The sequence below is a fragment of the Sander lucioperca genome, chromosome 24 (genome assembly GCF_008315115.2).
Source record: "Sander lucioperca isolate FBNREF2018 chromosome 24, SLUC_FBN_1.2, whole genome shotgun sequence".
Lineage (NCBI taxonomy): Eukaryota > Metazoa > Chordata > Actinopteri > Perciformes > Percidae > Sander > Sander lucioperca.
In genome coordinates, this window is record NC_050196.1 from 14,349,294 (window position 1) to 14,369,523 (window position 20,230).

The window sequence follows — 20,230 nt, forward strand, 5'->3', positions numbered from 1 at the left end:
GGGAAATCCGCCTCTTTGCTTTCTTGCCGAGAAAATCATTATATCTGTATCATTACCACTCTCATATCTGTACCACTCTCCTATCCGTCTCATAACTATGAAGCTAGGAAGTTAGCTATCTAAGCTAAGCATGCAGGTTTTGCGACTGACGTTTTCCACTCGTTTTCAGATTTAAGGGTAATAAATCTTGTCTAATCATAGTATTGATCATCAATCATGAGCTATTCTTTCAAACAAAGTTAAAAAGATGAAAGGAGATGGTGCTTTTGTTCTTTTGAGTCGCTATAAGAAAAAAAGAGAGAGAAAAAACAGTACTGCAAAGAATGTTCTGCAGCCTTTATTATTCCAGTCCTAATTCTTCATCCTGCTAGACAGATACAGCCACAGAGAGGAGAGCGAGGATCCATAGCTGAGGAGCAAAAGGCGCCTCGGGCCTTGCTCCCACTTAGTGTTCTGCTTTTCTACTCAACCCGCAAAGATGAGTAGGAAACAGTGGCACAATGACCTAGTTTTGTCATAAAACTCCTATTCTTACACTGGCAAGCATATACAGTTATTGAGTGTCTGCCCTCATTTCTCCAGTTCACTCTTGCAATAGCTACTTGTCAGTAGCCCAAACTGAGCTCAGTTTATTCAGTCCAGTTATGTTAAAACATCTGCAGTGAGGAAAATATTGGTCATTCAGGCTGGCAATGCAGGGGTTTGCCTAGAAAAGCTAAAATACATCAAATAAGACAGACTTTTTAGGTTTTGTTGTATAAAAGCGAAAAAATTGACCTTGTTAAGGAAATTCAGAAAATGCTTTTATTTGCTTTCTTATTTCTTATTAGTATGACACATCATAGACACTACAGTTGTACTCGCATATGCTTCAGAGCCGGTTTCTCAGTCGGTGCACTAACTTTTCCGATTCACTGAAAACAAACGATTTAACACATACACAGCCTGCCTGTTTGACCAGTCACTCACAGGAGACTTTGACCAAAGGACACCTCTGTCAATCAACTGTTAGCAAGAACTGCTGGCTGCCAATTAACAGCATTCCTTTCACAGTCATTAAAGCTGGGCTTTGATGGCTTCCACTAGGCCAAAGGAGCGTGTTCCCACAGGCAGTGCAGCCTGCAGGGCAGATAGGCTGATGCCAGGCAGGAATTAAATTCTCTAGCATGGATATCTGGGCAAAGTGGTTGGGGGGGTGGGAGTGAGTGTTCTGAGGACCTCTTTCTAGTTTGAAAGATGGAAGTGACTGTAGTGTGTTTTATCTGTATATATGTGCAGGATCAAACCTTGGAAGACTCTGCAAAAGAGAAATGTCATTCTTACTTGACCACTATACTCCGTTATGAATTAAAATCTTAAAATATTGACCACATTCTGTCCAATATCCATCCAAGGATCTCTCCTGTTCTACATGAATGCACATGACCAAATAGGTTGTTTGCCAATGACTTCCAAAATGACATAGTGTATATGACAATTGGAGAGTACTGGAAATATAATAATATAATATAAATGGTCGCAGTTTGGTTAGGTTTAGGCAACAAAAGTACTTGGTTAGGTTTGGGAAAAGATCATGGTTTGGGTTAAAATAAAAATGTTCCAAAATAATAAAATAAATTATGTAAAATAATGTTTGTTTTGTAACTTAAGCTACATTCGCAAAGTTAAGTATGTTGAGTATGTGACGTTAATTAAGTACATTACGTAAATTAACCTACGTACGCAAGTTAAGATAAATCAATGCTGGCTTTTCGTTCCACGCAGGACACAAACGGGGGTCTCCTGGATAAAAGTCCACCACCGCCCAACAATAAACAATACAGGTCGTAATAAGCTGTTTGTACAGACGACATATGCGGCTGTTTTTTGGGGGAGGACGGTCTGGTTGATCTATAACTCAACACTTTACCTCCTTCCACATCGAGGCACTCTCTTGCCCACCCAGTTATTGTATGCAACTGTGTATCCATATGTGTGTGTGTGTGTGTGTATGTGCAGCACGTGTACATGCTAGACCCATATGTCTGGCTAGCTCCCACCTTCTCCTCTCTAAGCCCAGTGATGTAAAACATATGGCAGGTTAGACAGATGGACGGACTGGGTCGGACCATACACACACACACACACACACACACACACATACACATACACATACACATACACATACACATACACACACACACACACACACACACACACACACACACACACACACACACACACACACACAGGGCAGTTAGCAATGGCTGTGCTCTGCAGCCTTGAAAACCACTTATCATCTACTGATTGTGAAATAGTCTAGAAGCAGACCGTATGTTGAAGATTTCCCAATACATATTCTGTTAATGTTCTAAACTCCACAAGTGTATGGATTCTATTCTCTTGTTTTGATGCCTTAATTTGACTATTGTATGTATTGTATGACAAATTTGACAGAGAAAGGGAGGATCTTAGAAAAGTGGTCACAAATACATAGTTTAATCTTTATAAAAGGCTTAGTAATCTCATAAAACAGCTGGCCACTTTAGTTTTTAGCTAACGTTACTCAAACAGGAGGAAATAGTGTATTTGCCGAGGCAGATGGCCGCCCACCAAGAGCCAGGGTCTGCCTGTTAAAAGGAAGGTTTTCCTCACTACCGTCGCACCAAATTCTTGCTCTTGTGGGGAAATGTTGGGTCTCCTTAAATTATAGTGTGGTCTAGACCTACTCTATCTGTTAAGTGTCCGGAGATAACTTCTGTTATGATTTGGCACTATAAATAAAATGAAATTGAATTGAATTGTTGGGGACTTTTTTCAGCAGTGGATTAATCCACATTTGGTGGGTATTAGTGAGTATTTGGGGCAGCAGGAAGGTGTATGTGGGATTGAGTCAAAATAAACTACAGTGTCTGTGTTCATGGTAATCAAGGAACATGTCACCCAGTGCAACAGTGTGGCTCATTGATGTTTTTAATATTTTTTGACAACAATGGAGCTCTATGTCACAGATGAATAAGAAATTCTTGTTATGAGGATACATACATTGGCTCGGCTCTGCACATGGGATTTGTTGACAATGACAAAAATATTAAAATGACCAGACTTATCCTTTAAAGTCTGATTACTAGCACATTTTTAGGAGACATGAGGAATGACAAACATTTCAGCATGAGTCTGTCTCTGTTTTCTTTTTCTCTCTCAAACTGGGAGTGGACCCCGCTGAGATCCATCTCAGCCCTGCGGTGATGTAATGTTGACACAGTCTGTGAGCTTCTTTGAACACAAGCAGCAGATCTATGTAGCGTGTAAATGTTTATAAGAGCGTGAGCCCACAATTACATGCAGTGCATATAGAAGTCAAATTTATAGCAGATTCAACACACGGGTTTACCAAGTAATATCATTTTCTCATATCATCGTAACCAGCTGTTGTAGGAACTGATTTCCTAAAAAAAGTGAAGATGAATTTAAACATCAAGATATAAAAAAACATAGCCATTAAAGACTTCAGCGATGTGTAAATCAGTTGACCTAACTGGGCCAACCTCCCTAACTCTGCAACATCCTGGTTCACCCAACTACAGTCTCCCATATACATCCATAGCCACACTGAGCAGCTTCCATCTGGGGCCTTTGGCTACCTCTGTCAGTCATATGACCCTTGTCCTCTCATCATATTTATTTGTCTCCCCTGGTAACACAAAATGGAGGTGAGACTATTGCAAAAAGGACTGTTTCCTCCTCAACTCTTGCTTCATGGATCTCTTCATGGACCATTCTGATGCTGCAGTCCTTTATCAAGTGTTTGACTAATTAAAATCATAAATCTAAAAATACATACACAGTGCAGCTGTATTCCTAAGCACAGCTTTATTTAACCATTTCCAGAAACCCAAAATACAAGTATGAACCAGAAAATGGGCATAATATGTCCCCTTTAAAACTGAGAACCGGTGTTGATTTGTTTTGTTGAAATTACCATTTTAGCGTGGATGGCAAGCTCTTAGAAAACAACAAAGAGTATTATTGTGAGTGGCATATTTGTCTACAGGTAAATTGTGGTTTCAAACTTCTGCACTATCGTGGGCAGCCTTTAATTAATACCAGATACATTGCTCTGAAACTGAGTTTGACCTATAAGAGGGGAAAAGTGTACCTTTAGGCCTCAAAAAATAACTCTCTCCACATCTTACTTGGAAGTCGTCCGTGGGGAACTGCAGCATGTCCCGCAGAACATCACTGATGATCTGGGTCTTCCTCTGTAGAAGCACATTCTCATAGTCCAGAGGCTCTATGATCTTCGGCTTTATCTAAAAAAAGTAGATTACAGCAGTGGATCAGCAAGTGGCAACAGGTTGCAAAATAGACTACCTGTTTTGTTCTCCATAAATATGTGTGGTCTTTTAGTAAATGTTCATCATTTGTTGACCAATAATTGTACAATTAATAAGGGTATCAGTGTATGGGATGAGTTACAAATCTGGGGTATTCACACTGGACAACAAGTTGCTATTGTCTTTTCACCGAGTACAGACAGATACAGCAGCAGGAATTGACACAGAGACAGAGATGAATGTGGGTTAACAGAAGAGGACATGCTAGATGCGAGAAGCGAGGAATGTATGGATGAGCGAGAGTCTGTGTGTGTGTGCCATTGTACCAGTCACTGTGTCATGAGCTCACATTCAAAACCTGAACCAGAGAAGTAAATAGTGGTCATTGCAACTCTACTAATCACTCTGCTGAGAATTTTCAGGAATATACCTCCTATGTACAGTCCAAACAGGATTATTCAGTAAATCCTTATGCTACATTATAACAGAGATGGCTTTGTAAGCATTGGTGCTTGGCAGTAGGTAAAATAGTGTAGCATAGTTCATGATCTAGCAGAGATTAAACTCCCCCGGCGCTGCAGACGTCGGCTTTAACAATCCACAGAAAAAATCCCAAGGGATTCCTCCAGCATTTCTTCTCTCAACCAGCCTGACTGATATTAGAACCTTGCATACGACACACACGTGTGGCTGTGCCTGCATATTAAAATCAGGACACTGTGCATGAAGTTGTGAGACAAAAAGAGACAAAAGATTAACTCAGAAATGTTAATTATTTCCTTCCTTCCATTATTTAAAGGCCAGATTTATGAATGGAAATGAGTATACTGATACTGCTCTGTGAGGCTGCAGTTTGTACTTTGTACTTTAAGCCAAATGCTAACGTCACTATGCTAACATGCCCACAATGACAATGCTAACATGCTAAAGTTTAGCAGGTGTAAAGTTTACCATCTTAGTTAGTTTAAGCAATGTTTACATTTACTAAATAGCCCTAAACACAAAGTCAAGCTGAGGCTGATGGGAATGTCATTAGTTTTGCAGGTAGTTGGTCTTAAACCAAGGTAATGGACAGTTTAGCATTTTGACCCGATGATGGATAAAAAGGGAAGGGATAACCAAAGTTATTACGATTCATCCTGAGGAGACATGTTTGTACCACATTTAATGGCAATCCATCCAACAGTTTTTAGAATATTTTATATTATCAGTGGACCAAAGTAGTTGACTGACCAACCAACCCTAGAATCTCAAAAATTACTGTACTGATTGCAGTTTACTGACTGATCACATTACAGGAAGTTAATATGCATCAGTTACATCTCAAGTGCAAAGTTCCCTTTACTGACAAATAAACAGAAAAATCAGCTTCTAGACAAAATATGAACAAAAGTTAGCACTGTTCTATGCGTTTCTAAACTTCCCCTGGTTGGAAAGTGGCCGCAAGGCGAGGCTGTGATCAATATCATTTGGATTAGCCTCTTGGTCTGGGTCCAATGAACACATAACAAATGGACCATAGATTTACATTTTGATTTGTCCAACCAATCCTCCTGATGATGTAATAAAAATATCCCTCCATATCTCTGAGCCCTTTGGATGTAAAAGATCATCTGATAAGCCGAAAATCATCGGTCCTGAGTTCCATCTGGATAATAGCCATTCAGACAGAAGATAACAACAAACAGCTGTGAACTGTGACCTGCCAGTAATTATCTCACATGAATACATTAGAGACACAGTTGTGAGATCAAGTTTAACTTAAAGGCTGATAAAGAGTTGTTATTATGCTCCATAAGCTCAAATACCAGAATCAGAATCAGCTTTATTGGCCAGGTTTGCGTAGACAAACAAGGAATTTGACTCCGGTAATCTTTGCTCTCAAAGTACAACACTTAACATATTGAGAATAAAAAACAGAGTTGATGGTAAGAATATAAAGAAAATAGTGTACAGTATAACAATACAATAGAATTTACAATTTTACAAAAAATATACAAAAGAGAGGGAAGGAATAGTGCAATATCGGTCAATAGACTGAGATTTTAGGATTTAAATATGAGTACAGTGCAAGGCAGATCAGTGCAATGGTAATATATTAATAACAATATTGTAATTATAGGATTGAAATAGACATGAGGTAGATGAGCATGATGTGTGTACTGTCCGTTTAATAATACTCTTACCTAACAAGTGAACAAAAATTTATAATCTTCAATTACCGATGAAAAAATAATCAAAATTTAGTAAAGTTTTGCAATAAAATGACAAACTTTGCATTTAGAAAATAGTAGTAAAGTGGCAAATTCTTAGGTATCCAAACACCAGTCCAATTACAACAAAATATCTACATGTACAAAAAGTAAAATAAAATATAAAAAGAGAAGAAAATACAGTATATTTTGTTTTTTACAGTGTTCTTTACCTTTATCATTGCACCAACTTTGCAGCCAATTTGTCAATCTGCCTGACTCTGGCGCACAGAAACAGTTAATGAACAGAGAGAGCCACAAGTGCTCCATTTCCTAAAAAAAGATCAACATTCAACCCCCTAGAGAGGTGTACCCTGATGGTGCTATTTCCCATTTCCGTCTAACCCTTTAAAAAAAAATGGAATCTAAGAGATAGAAAACTTGTTAAAACAATCAGATCACATTGGTTCCATTTACAACTACCAGAACTAGAGAGGATTCTATAAAAATGAGCTTGACTTCTATGTAAAAGATGGCCCAGCACACACTTACCGCTGCCACCTGTGACCCACCAGTCTCCACCTCTGCCTCAATCTCAGCCAGGCTCTTGTACTGCTGTGGAGATTCTATCACCATCTCCCTTTTGGGGGCTTTGCCAGCCCGGCCCTGCATGGTGGTCAATCCTGCCTGCCTGTAAACAGGTGTGAGACTCACTGCACACGCACTGCCATGGCACAAAGTTGCCCACAGTGTGTGAACGTTGGGAGAGCTTTGCTGACGTCCAGTGAGATTCCCTCTGTACTCAGTCACAATAACCCAGCCTCCCTCTCCCTCTCTCCCGCTCTGTCTCTCATCAGAAGGATATAGGGCCCCTCCCACCCTCACAGCTGTGCAGCTGTGAGAGTGTGTGTGTGAATATGAGTGTGTTTGTATGTACAGTATGTGAATTGTGTGAGAAGGAGGGAAGAAGAAATGGACCACTCCCGCATTAAAAACTTAGAAGAGGCCCATAGATCATGTTGTTATGTGCCTGCTCCACCTGCCTAGTGTGTGTGTGTGTTTGTGTTTAAAATACAAAGCGTCAGAAAAGGTAAAAGAAAAGAGGAGATGAATGAAGAAAAAAAATTACAGTGTAAGTATTTTGTACATTTAGGTATCAATGAAATACTTACTGGGTACCACTACCTACCAGTAGGTACAATAGAAGATAAGAAATAGTAATACTCAATAATAAAATGGCAACCAACATGCCATTACTCATTACTTAGCTGTCAGGAAGAGCCCCAATGGCCTGTTGCTTTAAAAGAGCACTCCACAGATTTAGCATAGCACTCTTATACCATTGGACAATGTAGCCTGGAGCCTCCAGCCTCAAGCAGAGATGAGGAGCTACAGAGGTCTGGTGAGCTCATTTCTTTCTAACTTCACACTCCCAGTTCATTTTCAAACTTGTAGTCTTCAGAACCGAACAACACTGACTCAAGTGACATCACTTGGGGACAGTTATCACATTTGATACAGCTCCCTCTGGACAAACTAAAAAAAATTCACATATGCAAAGTATAAACACATTTTCATGTGAAAAAACTAGGGAGTTCCCCTTTAAGAGTGTTGCATTCTGGGTATGAGATTGCTTGTGATCTCTGCCATGGATGTACAGTACGTATTGCGTCATTTACAGTAGTAGAGTATCAGTATTGATGTACTCTTTGTGTAGGGGAATTAACTCATAAACTCCAATAAATCGGCCAGTACAAAATATTGGTGACGGCCAAGAAATTACAAGAAATTTGAAGTAAAGAAATGCCAAAATTATGTTTTAAAATAGTGTCACCTTTCTATAGTTTGTCTATCAGATAGTAGTGAAGTTCATTTTTTCAACTATAAACTGTCCTAGTCCCCAGCAGATTTCTTAGTCACAATCAAAAAATCTAATTTAAGGTAACCATATCAACATTTTGAATTTATGTTATGGGTTATATAAATAAAATGAACCTTGGCCAATGTATCATTATCAGATGTTTTAAACTCCCAAATATCAATATCGGTATCGTCCCTGAAAAAAATCCTGCGTTGATCAGGCTATATCTATTATCACTGAAGAAAATGTTTACTACTTTACTACAACCGTCAAATGGTACCAACTGGCTAATATGTTACCCAGACATATTCAGCTTTATCCAGAGGCTTCCAACTTCAGATCTGAGCCACGAATTCCAAATGTAAACAAACTAGTAGCTATTGTGGTGAATATTGTGTAATTACACTGGAATAAGTAATACATGTACTCTCTTACATAGTGTACTGTTGGTAACTTATGGTAGCTAGGTTATTCTCTAACATCAGTTTTGATCGTCAGATGGATGGTACTGCTTTACTGTTGAAATTACTAAAAATAACTATCCCAAGCCGCATTTAGACACTCAATCTGTGTTGATAAAGTTCTACTTGCCATTGATATACAGCTCTGCTTTGAACTGTTGCTACGCCGTATCCGCTGCAGCGGGCACTCACAGCAGGGTCTGTTAAAACACTCTTCCCCCTTATCCGGCTCTCAGATGCAACACAAACACTCCCCTGCTGCTCCAGGAACAGTTTGAGTTGCCCCTTGTTTCTCCATCCAGTCAGCGTTCTCTCCGAGGAGAATCACTCTCCTTTAATCTTTGAGTGACGGAGGCGCCTCGGCTCAGCTGTTTTCTATCGGAGAGAGTGTTTCAGAATGATGACATTTAAAGTTTTCAATGAGGAATTACTGTGGGTAAATGTATGCAAATCCTGAGGTTTTTTTTCTCTCTTATGCTGCGTTACACACAACTCCCAAACTACACTGCTGTATACAAGCCACTGCATCTTTCTGACTCTTTGGCATGCAGAATGAGAGGGGGAGAGGTGGGATGTCAGAGAGAGGCGATGACATGCCACAGGTCAGGATGACTTCAAAGGCCGTCGTCTCTCTGGTGCAGTTTCAGCACCATCGCTCCTAACAAAATGTAGCACAAAGGCGGGTAAGGGTGTGTGTGTGTGTGTGCATGTGTGTGAGTTTCACTTTTTGAAAGGCAGGGTTCTCTGATGTGTGAGGCACTGTGCATAATTTGCATAACTTGTTTTAACTGTACTTGCTTCAAAGGGACTTGCTGAAATAAGCCATTCAGAGAAATAACTTCTTTTAAAAACACAGGAAACTGCACACATGCTGAAAAATAAGGTGGTTCAACTTTACCAACGGGGCACCCATGGGGTGAGGTGAGATGGAAAAACCAGAAATAACCATCATGAAAAGAGTAGCCGTACAGTACCGTTACCGTAACGAAAACAAGTGTGGATAGCTGCCGCTGCCACAGCAATAGTAACAACTAACACAAATCGTAAGATAAGTGTGTAGCTCAAGAGCCCACCAAGCCATTCAATTAAAAAAACAATGTAAATAAGATTGATCAGTTAATAACCTAAAAACAGGACCACGTTAATGTTAACAATGGCGAATACAGTATAATACATACTCCAATATACACATACATATCATTCAAGCATTTCACAGCTGTGGGCCTGTGGGCTGTGGGCCTTTGAAATCATTCTGTGGGGCATCATGGCATCCGTAACCAGTCGCTCAGCACACTTTTCTCTCTAAAAACGCCAAACGGGATGGTCTTCATACTGAAGTCTGGCCTGAACTCTCAACACAACAAGATAAAACAATCCACTGAACTCACCCCAAAATGCAATAACTACCTTCTTTCGTTTCTCTATTTACAATTGGAGGTACTGTTGGTAAATCATTGCAATTGCTTTGCTACAGAATACTTGGATTCTGATGCTCAAGCCAGTTGGAAACAATTTTATTTTAGTAGTTTTAATAATTTATATAGTTGGGGAAAAAGAATGAGAGATGAAACTAAATGGGGAAAGTAATTTGTTTTAAAGGATATTTTGAGGTGAAGTATTTAAATCAAATCTAATGCAGGTTTCTGACTTGACTTTCCTCTGGCCTCAGTGTGTAACGGACTGCTGACTGTACTGCGTCCCCATCGTCCTGCAGTGGCCTCAGTGACAGCGTCACCAGCTCAGTGTGATAATCAGCCTCTTGTCAAAGGCTCTGGCTACGCTGAGGTCATCCCGTTTCATTCACCCACATCTCTCATGCCATCACGCTTCCTGGAGCTATCGCTGGTACTATGCCAGCAATACCACAAGGGTGTGTGAGTTTGTGTCTGAATGTGTGTATGATGGGAGTGCAAATTAGTTTACTAGACCATCTGCATAAAGCTTGACGTAAAAGAAAAGCCAGAGAGAGAGAGAGAGAGAGAGAAGCATAAGGATGACGTCCATTTTTATTTACACAGCTTGAACCCATTAGGACATGGGAGCCCTCCACACCCTTCCCAAGAGGCATGCACACACACACACACACACACACACACAGACGTAGAGCGTCACACAAGTCTGTGGAGAATTGCATAAGGGCAGGTTGACGTAATGTTTGGGAGCCGACCATCGCTACAGGCACCCCGGAGAGAGAAAATGTGAGGGTGTTGCCCGAAAAGAAGTCAAACTTCCCCTTCAGACTGACCGTGATACACACACATGCACACACATATAGTTATCACATGCAAGTTAGCTCACTCATCTGTCACAAGCCATTGTTCATCACACTAAAAATGCAGAATGTCCTTTAATCAAAGAAGCAAAGAGCAGCTCTGTCTTGCGGTCAATATTATATTACTGTGTGGCTCCAGGTAGTTCAGGGAAAAACATGTGGGACAAGTTAAATATGATACGAGAGAGGGGAGTTCCCTAAGTCGCTATGATGTCAGAGCGCTCAGAGGTGCTGAGAGCTCGGCTCAAAACTGTACAGCGACATCAACTGAAGCGAAGAAAGTCCCTGCATGGGATTAGTCCATACATGTAGGAACAAAATGTAGATTCATTCAGTGCCCTGTCTGTTTAAAAAAAGGCATGATCCATAGCCTGCACTGGACCAGAATGCTGGAAGCTGGTAGTTTATAAAATTCATTAGTGGGTATCACAAAATTAGTCAGTAAATAATGAAAATACTGTTCAGAAAAACTAAATTGAAGTGCTATAGGTGACTGGTGACCTGGACCTATTAAATTAAACACTTCATCTATGCTGACATTTAACTTTCTGTACAGGTACATGACACAACAGGATTTAAAAAGACGTTGACCAATAGCAAGCCATCTTGAATGGAGCGCCGGAGAGTCCAAAAAATACAGGAAGCTACCGTAGCTTAGCTGTGTTTTAGCATTGCAAAGGGAAGGTTAAGCCTCTACTGGCTTGGAGAGATCAAAGTCAGAGGAAAACAAGAATATCTGTTTTCAAGCGACATAAATGATGAAGGGAAACACTATATTTTGGATTTGGTCCACATACTTCAGTTTATACAGTATTTTAATTCTTAAGGAAGCTTAAAATGTCAGAATCTGCACTGAGTCCAATGCTCCATTCTAGATCTCTGTGTCCCCCAGCTGAACTATGATTTGGATATTGATGGAACGGTATATTCCGCTGCAACTGAGGCAATTGTTGTTGTAAAGGAAGGGTTATGGGACGCCAACCACAGCTTTATGGTTGTAAAGGAAACCCTGCATCCAAAAGGGATAATGGTTTATAGTGAATGTCCTTGACTTAGTGTGCACAAGCAGTCCTGCTTAAATCCCTCGCTATTGATTGTCCATTAAATCTCTCTGATTTAACACATACAGGCTGTGGGCTAATGGAGCTAACTTGAGGGAAGTAGCTTAATGTAGCAGTGCATAAATCCAACTAGAAGACAACATGGCTACAGACCAAGGAAAAATGAATCAAGACCTAGATTTTAATTTTCTTGCTCGGTACAAGCAAACTCGTGCAAATCCTGAGACTTATCTTACATTTCCCTTTGCAGCCAGATGTTAAGCTTTTGATGTGCTGCACCAGTAATTGTGTGATCGGGGGCACTTAAAGATATACTTGACTACTAAATCTAGTTCCTCAGGGGAGTCTATTAAGAAGATTATTAGCCAACATTCTGCTGATCTGTGCAGTAACTCATGTTTAATCCGACGAATCTGCGCTCTATCTGTAAATTATTAATTTTTTATCTCAAGAAGACATGGTGTTATATGTATATGTGAGGGGAAAAAACTATAGCAAGTGGAGTCACTGATTCTCACTAATTGTTTGCAAATGAAACCAGAAAAAGAAGTCTTCTCTACAGGCAGTCTGGAGTTTAATTGAATTAAAAACACAACTTGTTGTGGCCGGGTTGGCTCAGTGGGTAGAGCAGGCGCACAAATACTGAGAGGTTTATGCCTCGACGCAGAGGTCCAGGGTTCGACTCCGACCTGTGACAGATTTCCTGCATGTCTTCCCCCTCTCTCTCTCTCCCCTTTCTCACCTAGCTGTCCTGTCAAACACAACACAACAACAACTTGTTGCAAAAGAGTGAAAATAACTGGAAATGATCCACATACACAACGGCAAAGAGGAAATATTTCAAAGTGGGTTTACCAGAGCAGTGGTGGGAATCCAGTGTTGAGATCCCCTCAGACTCAGTGTTTCCTCTTCCTCTTCCAGATCCCCCAGCTCCACTGCCCCCTTGATGTAGCTACAGTTCCTCTCAAGGATGGAGCGCAGCCCCTCCAACAGAACCACGCTGGTGGTGCATCCCATGGTGGCGCCACACACTCACCACCACCATGCAGGAGAAAAAAGATCTCACTATTGGAGCCTAATTTCTAAACTCTTCACCTTATAGTCCAGGTAGATGCAGCAGTCCCAACTTGATCTCTCAACCTTGTCCTCTTCCACATGTAGAAACAATTCCTCTTACAGGTGTACTTAAAAGTCACTCAGGTAACCGTTTCAGGTAATTGGGATTCCCAATCATTCCCCTTGAAACGCAACCACTATCTTCGATAGCAAATCTCAGCCAAAGTGAGACACTGAGTTGTAGCCTCCTGTGTACGGCTCAGCAGGGAGGGATGGATGGATGCGTGTGCGGAGGAGAGAAGCTGCTCATTCAGTCGGAGCAGGGCGTCGACTCTCCGACTCCTCTTCCTTCCTTCCTTCTTCTGCTCGGGGATGAGGATGCTCAGACACTCTCACTTTGCTCTCTCCCTCTCATTCACTCTTCCTCACTGGTTTGCTTTCTCTCCCTCCTTTCTCAACCTTGTCATCTCTCTCCATCATGCACACATGCCTGTCACTTTCACTTCTTCTCTCCTCCCAGCGGGCTCTCTCCCTCCCTCCCGCCTTCCCTCCCTCTCACAGCTTAGTCATTTCTCTGACTCGGCATGCTTTGTTAACAGTAAAAGCAGACTGTTACCAACAAAGACGCACACACACACAAACTCACCCACACGCACACAAACTGGCTTCTGCAGACAATGTTTTACTCTTTTTCTCTGCCTCTTGCCCTCCTTCCACTTTCTCCCACCGACTACGGAATTACAAGGGATGCAGTCATCGTTCTGATGTCATTTACATGTGCTCCAAGACATAAAAAGGAGTGATTTAACTTCTCTTGACCCGCGTTGCCAGGCCCACAGCCATTAACACTTGATCGGACTGATCCATCAAGCATGATGCGTCATAGGACAACCAGGACAAACCTGGCAACACTCTGCAAATCACCATCTTATTAACATAACATCATCCTCACATCCTCTCTTCAGAAGCAAGGGTGTAAGCTGGAGGTTACTTATGTAAGGCTAATTTAAATGCACATGCAAACAATTCTCTGAATTTTCTTCAGCTTCTCTCTGGTGGCTGGTGTAAATATTTCATCAGCAGATGACACACTCACCTACTTTTAAGTGGATGATGAAGCAAAATGGGTAAGAAGGAAAATCATATTAAAAAGCAAGAGAGAGCATAAAGTAGAAGTGGTATTTGGAATAATGGATAATGGAGAGACAATTATTATGGTGGCCATACATGACAACTAGGATAAGCTACCTATTCTGGAGAAAATGTATGTGGGCTCGATGCTGAAATTTTGCAATGGAAACATTTTAAACTGGTGAAATACTGAAAAAGTTAAAGTTGCAGTCGAAATACTATTAGCACTTTCAGTGATCTTTAAAGCGTAACTCTCGCCAAAATGCAACCTAGGGTCTTTTTGTGAATGTATGTCAATGTCAATGTAAGTCAAACTTTAATTTAAAAGCATATTTAGGACGGAAGCGTCACTTTTAAGATGTACCGTGTTTTCGTATTACAGGAGTCCTAGGGGCACTTTTATGCTAGCCTCAAAATAGCTATTTTTAAAACACTAAGAAGGCTCGACACAACATGAAACTTTGCTCGAAGTATCACCAGGGGCTCTACACCTTAACTACACCGGTGCACAAGTGATATACTAAATCTGTGGCTACTTGTTTTGATATCGACTCGTTTTGAGTGCCGAGGTGGTAGCGGCCGGAAACAACAAGAGCTACGGTGAGTTGTTAAAACCTTTCTTTTTAGTAAACTCTGGGTACCCAAACAATGTTGTCAATGCTTTCGTTAAGGTGTAGAGACCCTGGCGATACTTGGAGCAAAGTTTCATGTTGTGTCGAGCCTTCTTAGTGTTTTAAAAATAGCTATTTTGAGGCTAGCATAAAAGTGCCCCTAGCACTCCCATTCAAAAGGCCATTTGACCGAAAAACAAAAATACTGTACATCTTAAAAGTGACGCTTCTGTCCTAAATATGCTTTTAAATTAAAGTTTGACTTACATTGACATTGACATACATTCACAAAAAGACCCTAGGTTGCATTTTGGCGAGAGTTACGCTTTAAGTGTACAATTGGTGGAGTGCCCTTAAAAGTTGCTAGCTAGTTTGAGTCATTGCTGTTTTCAGGCTAATTTAAAAAGCCTCAACAACATTCTTTGAACAATGTCATTACATTAGGGCTATCCCTCAGAGGATGCATTAATCTAATGAAATCCACACTGCACCCCACAGTGCACCCAATAACCTTTTCACATAGACATCTGCAAGCTAGGGAGACCACAGATTGCACCAGACCACAACATTATTTCATCAGAATTCACAAAAGACATTCATCAGTTGTAAACAGGGTGCAGTGGAAAAGATGGAACCCCCCTCAGTCAGCAAAAAAAACGCTCTTCTCAGATGCTCATTTTCTAATCCACAAAACAGTCTACTACGTCCTTCCTTGATCATAAATTTACTCAATAAACTTTATGGTTTTTGCATTTGCAGTTTTAGACCAAAATGTGGATTTTTTTTAATCAGCTTTTCAATGCAGTGAACACTTAACACGGCGTCTTTGAATCTGACAATTTAAATATGAGAGTTTAAGGTTGGTCTCCTGGCAACAAGACACTGTTATTTTAGAGAAAGTAAAGCAACAAATGAAGGATATTTTTGGTGGACAGCCATCACTCATGCCAATACACAGCGTCATTGCACAAGCAGCATAAACCAAAAATATATATAATCAAAACCTATTAAGATTTATAGGGTGGATTACTAAATTAAACCCTTATATTCCATGACTAAGGAATGTGAATGTCCCATGCCATAGCTAAATGCTGACACAATAATAAAGACACACACAAGAGCTTCTTCTCCATTGCTCAAAGAAAGCACAAATCTTTGTCCTTACATGTTTGAATGCCTACAGCATGATCATTTCACAGTATCTCTAGGATAGAGCAGAGAGGACAGAGGTAGAAGATGTGCATCACTGCTGCCTCCCACAGGCTGCTCCTAATACTGCAACAACACTGAAGCCTGATGACTCACTTCATCTTTTCAAAACAATCCCTCCACATCCACATGAATCAATCCACATTTATTTTAGCATGTATGATCAGTCACGGGAATGCAGATAGAGGGATATCCATGTCCAGTGGGATTACATAGCACAACAAGTTAGTTTTTTAATCCTAATGACCATAGAACATGACTAAGAGTCATGCTAACAGATTTGTGAAGCTGTACTTAGACACAGTGGTGCTTTCAGCTACATGCTTATATCAACACGCTAACATGCTCACACTGACAATGCTCGAATGTTGATGTTTAGCAGGTATAATGTTTACCATGTTCACCAACTTAGTTTAGCATGTTAGCATGCTAACATTTGCTAATTTGCACTAAACACTAAGTACAGCTGAGGCTGATGTGAATGTCATTCATTTTGCTGGTATTTGGCTATAAACCAAAAAAGTGGACACATTGAAAACAGGAGAAATTGATTTCATCACATCATCCACTTGGATTTATACTGGATAATGTGTCTTTTGTTAAATGGACATTATACACAATCTTATGTTGCATGAGCCCTTGTCCACAACAGGGAGAGTAGTCATGTACTTGATCATGTTCCCATTGCACTTTTAGTGTATGTAGTGCAAGTTGTAACTGGTTCTCTTCATCTCAGGCGAATGTTCCAATAAAATCATCAGGGACCTAAATTCAGGCTAACAGAAATGAATGTCACTGTCAAATCTGGGTTACACTCATGTAATTTGCGTTTTGAGTGTCTCATGCCTGCAGGTAATCTGGCAGAATAGGACAGAAACCTCAAGGGCACAATGTATAAAAGAAAAATGGATTGTGTCTGTGTTCAATAGCCTACTCTTCATGGCTAACAAACCAGTAATGAGTTAAACCAGCACACTCTATTTTATATATATATATATATATATATATATATATACGGCCACTCGGTTAATGCACTCTAATTCTACCTATCTTAGACAAACTTTCACATGGAAGGATTCTCAGGCAGCCAAAAGGACTGTTAATGACTTCCACACAAAAGTGAAATGGCTATTTTTACTCAGAGAACTGGGTGTGCAATTGGGTCAACTAGGTCAGATGGATTTTGTATGGTCACTGCCCAATTATTGCAGAAAAGGCAGGCTGTACTTCTCATTGACATAGCAAGTGTTTTGGGTATATTAAAGACACAGGGTTGTTACAGTAAATCATACACTGTCAGTAACAATCATACACAATACTGATGTAGTTCCCATCTCTAATGTATCTTGAGTGGTTTCGAAGTACTTTAGGAATATGATTATTTGGCAGCCTCGTCTTTAGCCAACATTTTTCATTTAACCATTGGGGCATTGTTAAACATTCTTTCACAGTAATGAGACAATTCACAAAGATCTGTTGGAATTGTGGTAGTTTGTGAAACGGTCTGCTTAACTTGAAATGTAATGTTACTGTCTGCTAGGCAGATTCTTACAATAGTCAACAAAAGCCTCAAAACACTAAGATGTTGCAATCATTTGAAATCTCCTTTACACGCTCTCTTGAATCAACACTGCAGGCTATGTAGCAGAAACAAACATGCAGCAACTATCCAATAAAAATGAGGTGGCACTCAAACAAGAACAGATATTTTTTCATTTGTGAGGCTGCAGGCTCTAAAGAATGATCACAGCCTTGCGTGCTGATTGTGGTGGAAAATGGCAACATGTCAAAATCATGTCATGAAGTAGGAATTTTGTATTGTAGTGATGCTGAATCTTGCTGTTTTCTGTCAAATTAAGGCTCTAAAGGAAGGTAAATGACAGTCTAAGACTGTCTACATACACAGACACACATGCCAGACTGGCCATGAAAGCAAAGACAGCGGGTGTTTACGCCAGCGTAAGGATGGTAACGACAGAGTATGAGGTAGCCTAAATAAAGAAGACATGGAAACCGCATGGCCAGAAAAGACGTAGCCTCAGCTATCAGCAGCAGCAACTTCTGACAGCACAAAACTAGCAGATGACCAAATGCCCCGCTTCATCACAGGTCCTGTATCATGACACAGATATAGGTCAGCACTGCTAAAGCATCTGCAAATCTGCAGATTATCGCTGCCAGTTTTTTTATGCACTAATCAGACCAAATCCTCTAAAGTGGAGTTCACTCTTAAGTGGAAATCCACAGTTTGAACTGCAGGTCTGAACCAACGATAAATGGGAGGTGGTAGTAAGGTATCAGGATGCACATTACGGGGTTAGTGTTTCCGAGTCTCATAGCTAGAGATGCAGAAGAAAAAAGTAGACAGACAAAAAGACAAGACTGTTTGTATGCATTTGTGTAGAAATGAGTAAAGACACTCATTCAGCAAGGCAGAAAGAGGTAGAAAAACCTCTAAGCAAGCATTTTCCGCAGTTGGAAGTGATTATTAAAACTGCAGGGGCTGTCTTTACTGCTCTGCTTGGCCTCCACTTTGTTTACTAAGGTATAGCTGAGAGCCAGACACGCCTGCAGTGTGTGTGTGTGTGTGTGTGTGTGTGTGTGTGTGTGTGTGTGTGTGTGTGTGTGTGTGGGCATCTAACTTGCCTGATCTGGCCTCAGTCTTGAATCTAGATGATTTATCACATATGCAGGTATTCATAATTGATGGTCCCCTGGATGCTTAGTGTTTAAAAATAACCAGGACACCTACCATCATCTCATCCATTATTAAATATGTCCCAGAGATCTGATCTAACATCCATTATGCCACTCCACACACTCCGGACAAAGACAGAATTAATAGGCTACTATGACATAATTGTCAAGTGTGGAGATTAAGACTAAATACTGGATTGTGCTCCACTATACCAGGAAGAGGAGTATATATGTAACATTTGAGACTCTTTATATGCAAACACCTGTCCATCTACAAAATCCTCCATCCTTATGTTTGATCCGATCATAGTTGCCAGTTAAGCATCACACCGCAATCCAAGGCCATCCTGCTACTTGCTGGGTGAAATCTGAGCTGTTGAGGAAATTCTTTGATGTCCAGTATACTATATATATTTGCTTTTACCATACCAGCATGTCAGTCTCCATGTCAAATGGGCAGGGGAAACAGCTGCACCCTAAATACACAGTCAAAAAATAGAGACACAGAAGTACCATTACAGGCACATAATGGGACCCAGATGCATACCTTGTGATCAACCATTAAATTACAAAGTTGTTTAAGTACAGATTGCGGCTAATTCAGCCTGACGGCCAAAATTAGTTAAAGGGGCGCTCGTTTACTCGTCATGGGTAGTAGGCTACTACTCAGCTTGTGAAAACAGGCTTTGTAGGACTTCTGTGAAATCTAATGTCATGGTGATGTCATCTGGGTTATCAAGCCTGGACTTGGAGACTACAAATGTATAACAGAAAACCTATGGTACAAATTGGAGTTGTAGAGTTTGATAGGTGTAAGTATTTATAATTTGGGGAGGGTCTAACCAAATATGTTGTTGGTTGTATTATGGGAAATAGGTTACAGTTTCACATATAACCCCCCTAGTAAAACCACAAATGATCAATTTTCATTTCAGTTTTTGTACAGATTAAACAGTGACCTTCGGAAGTGTTGGTATACATTTTTTCTTCAAGTTGTACAAATTACTCTCTGCAAGAAAACGAATAAGCAAATTTCTCAAAAGTATTCCTCTAAGATGTCCTGGCAGCAATGCTTCTAGCTAGCATGGGTGGGAAACCGGTGAGGGATAATGAGATTTTCGCAAAACTAGCAATTCCTACTGGTTGGTCTGTGTTAACTGTCTCCTGTCTACACATCTTGCTCTATTGGCAAGACTGGCAAGAGTAAGTTTGGAGAAAAATATAAAATGCACAAAACATACAGTACAAACAGTAGCTCATGTACTGCCCTATTGACAAGCACACCATTTTGTGCAACAAAATGTCCACTTTTGCGTCCCTTTTTGTCTGAGTGCATAGCCTCACTGTACAATGAAGGCAATGA

At 40.5% G+C, this 20,230-nt stretch overlaps 1 protein-coding gene across 16 annotated transcripts in view; it reads right to left on the bottom strand.

Moving 5' to 3' along the window:
• Positions 1 to 20,230, bottom strand: part of LOC116044472 (dedicator of cytokinesis protein 9-like) — a 55,212-nt gene that overhangs the window by 32,732 nt on the left and 2,250 nt on the right. For 5 of the 16 annotated variants that reach the window (XM_031291684.2, XM_031291679.2, XM_031291676.2 and 2 more), the window contains exons 1-2: positions 13,019 to 13,702; positions 4,176 to 4,292 (exon numbers count right to left, since the gene is read on the bottom strand). In XM_031291684.2, the coding sequence (XP_031147544.1) occupies positions 4,176 to 4,292; positions 13,019 to 13,180 (279 nt within the window). In that variant the 5' untranslated portion in view covers positions 13,181 to 13,702. Of the gene's footprint in view, positions 1 to 4,175; positions 4,293 to 7,060; positions 7,361 to 13,018; positions 13,706 to 20,230 lie in introns of those variants that run through there. The other 11 variants (XM_031291686.2, XM_031291681.2, XM_031291680.2 and 8 more) reach the window with 6 other exon arrangements.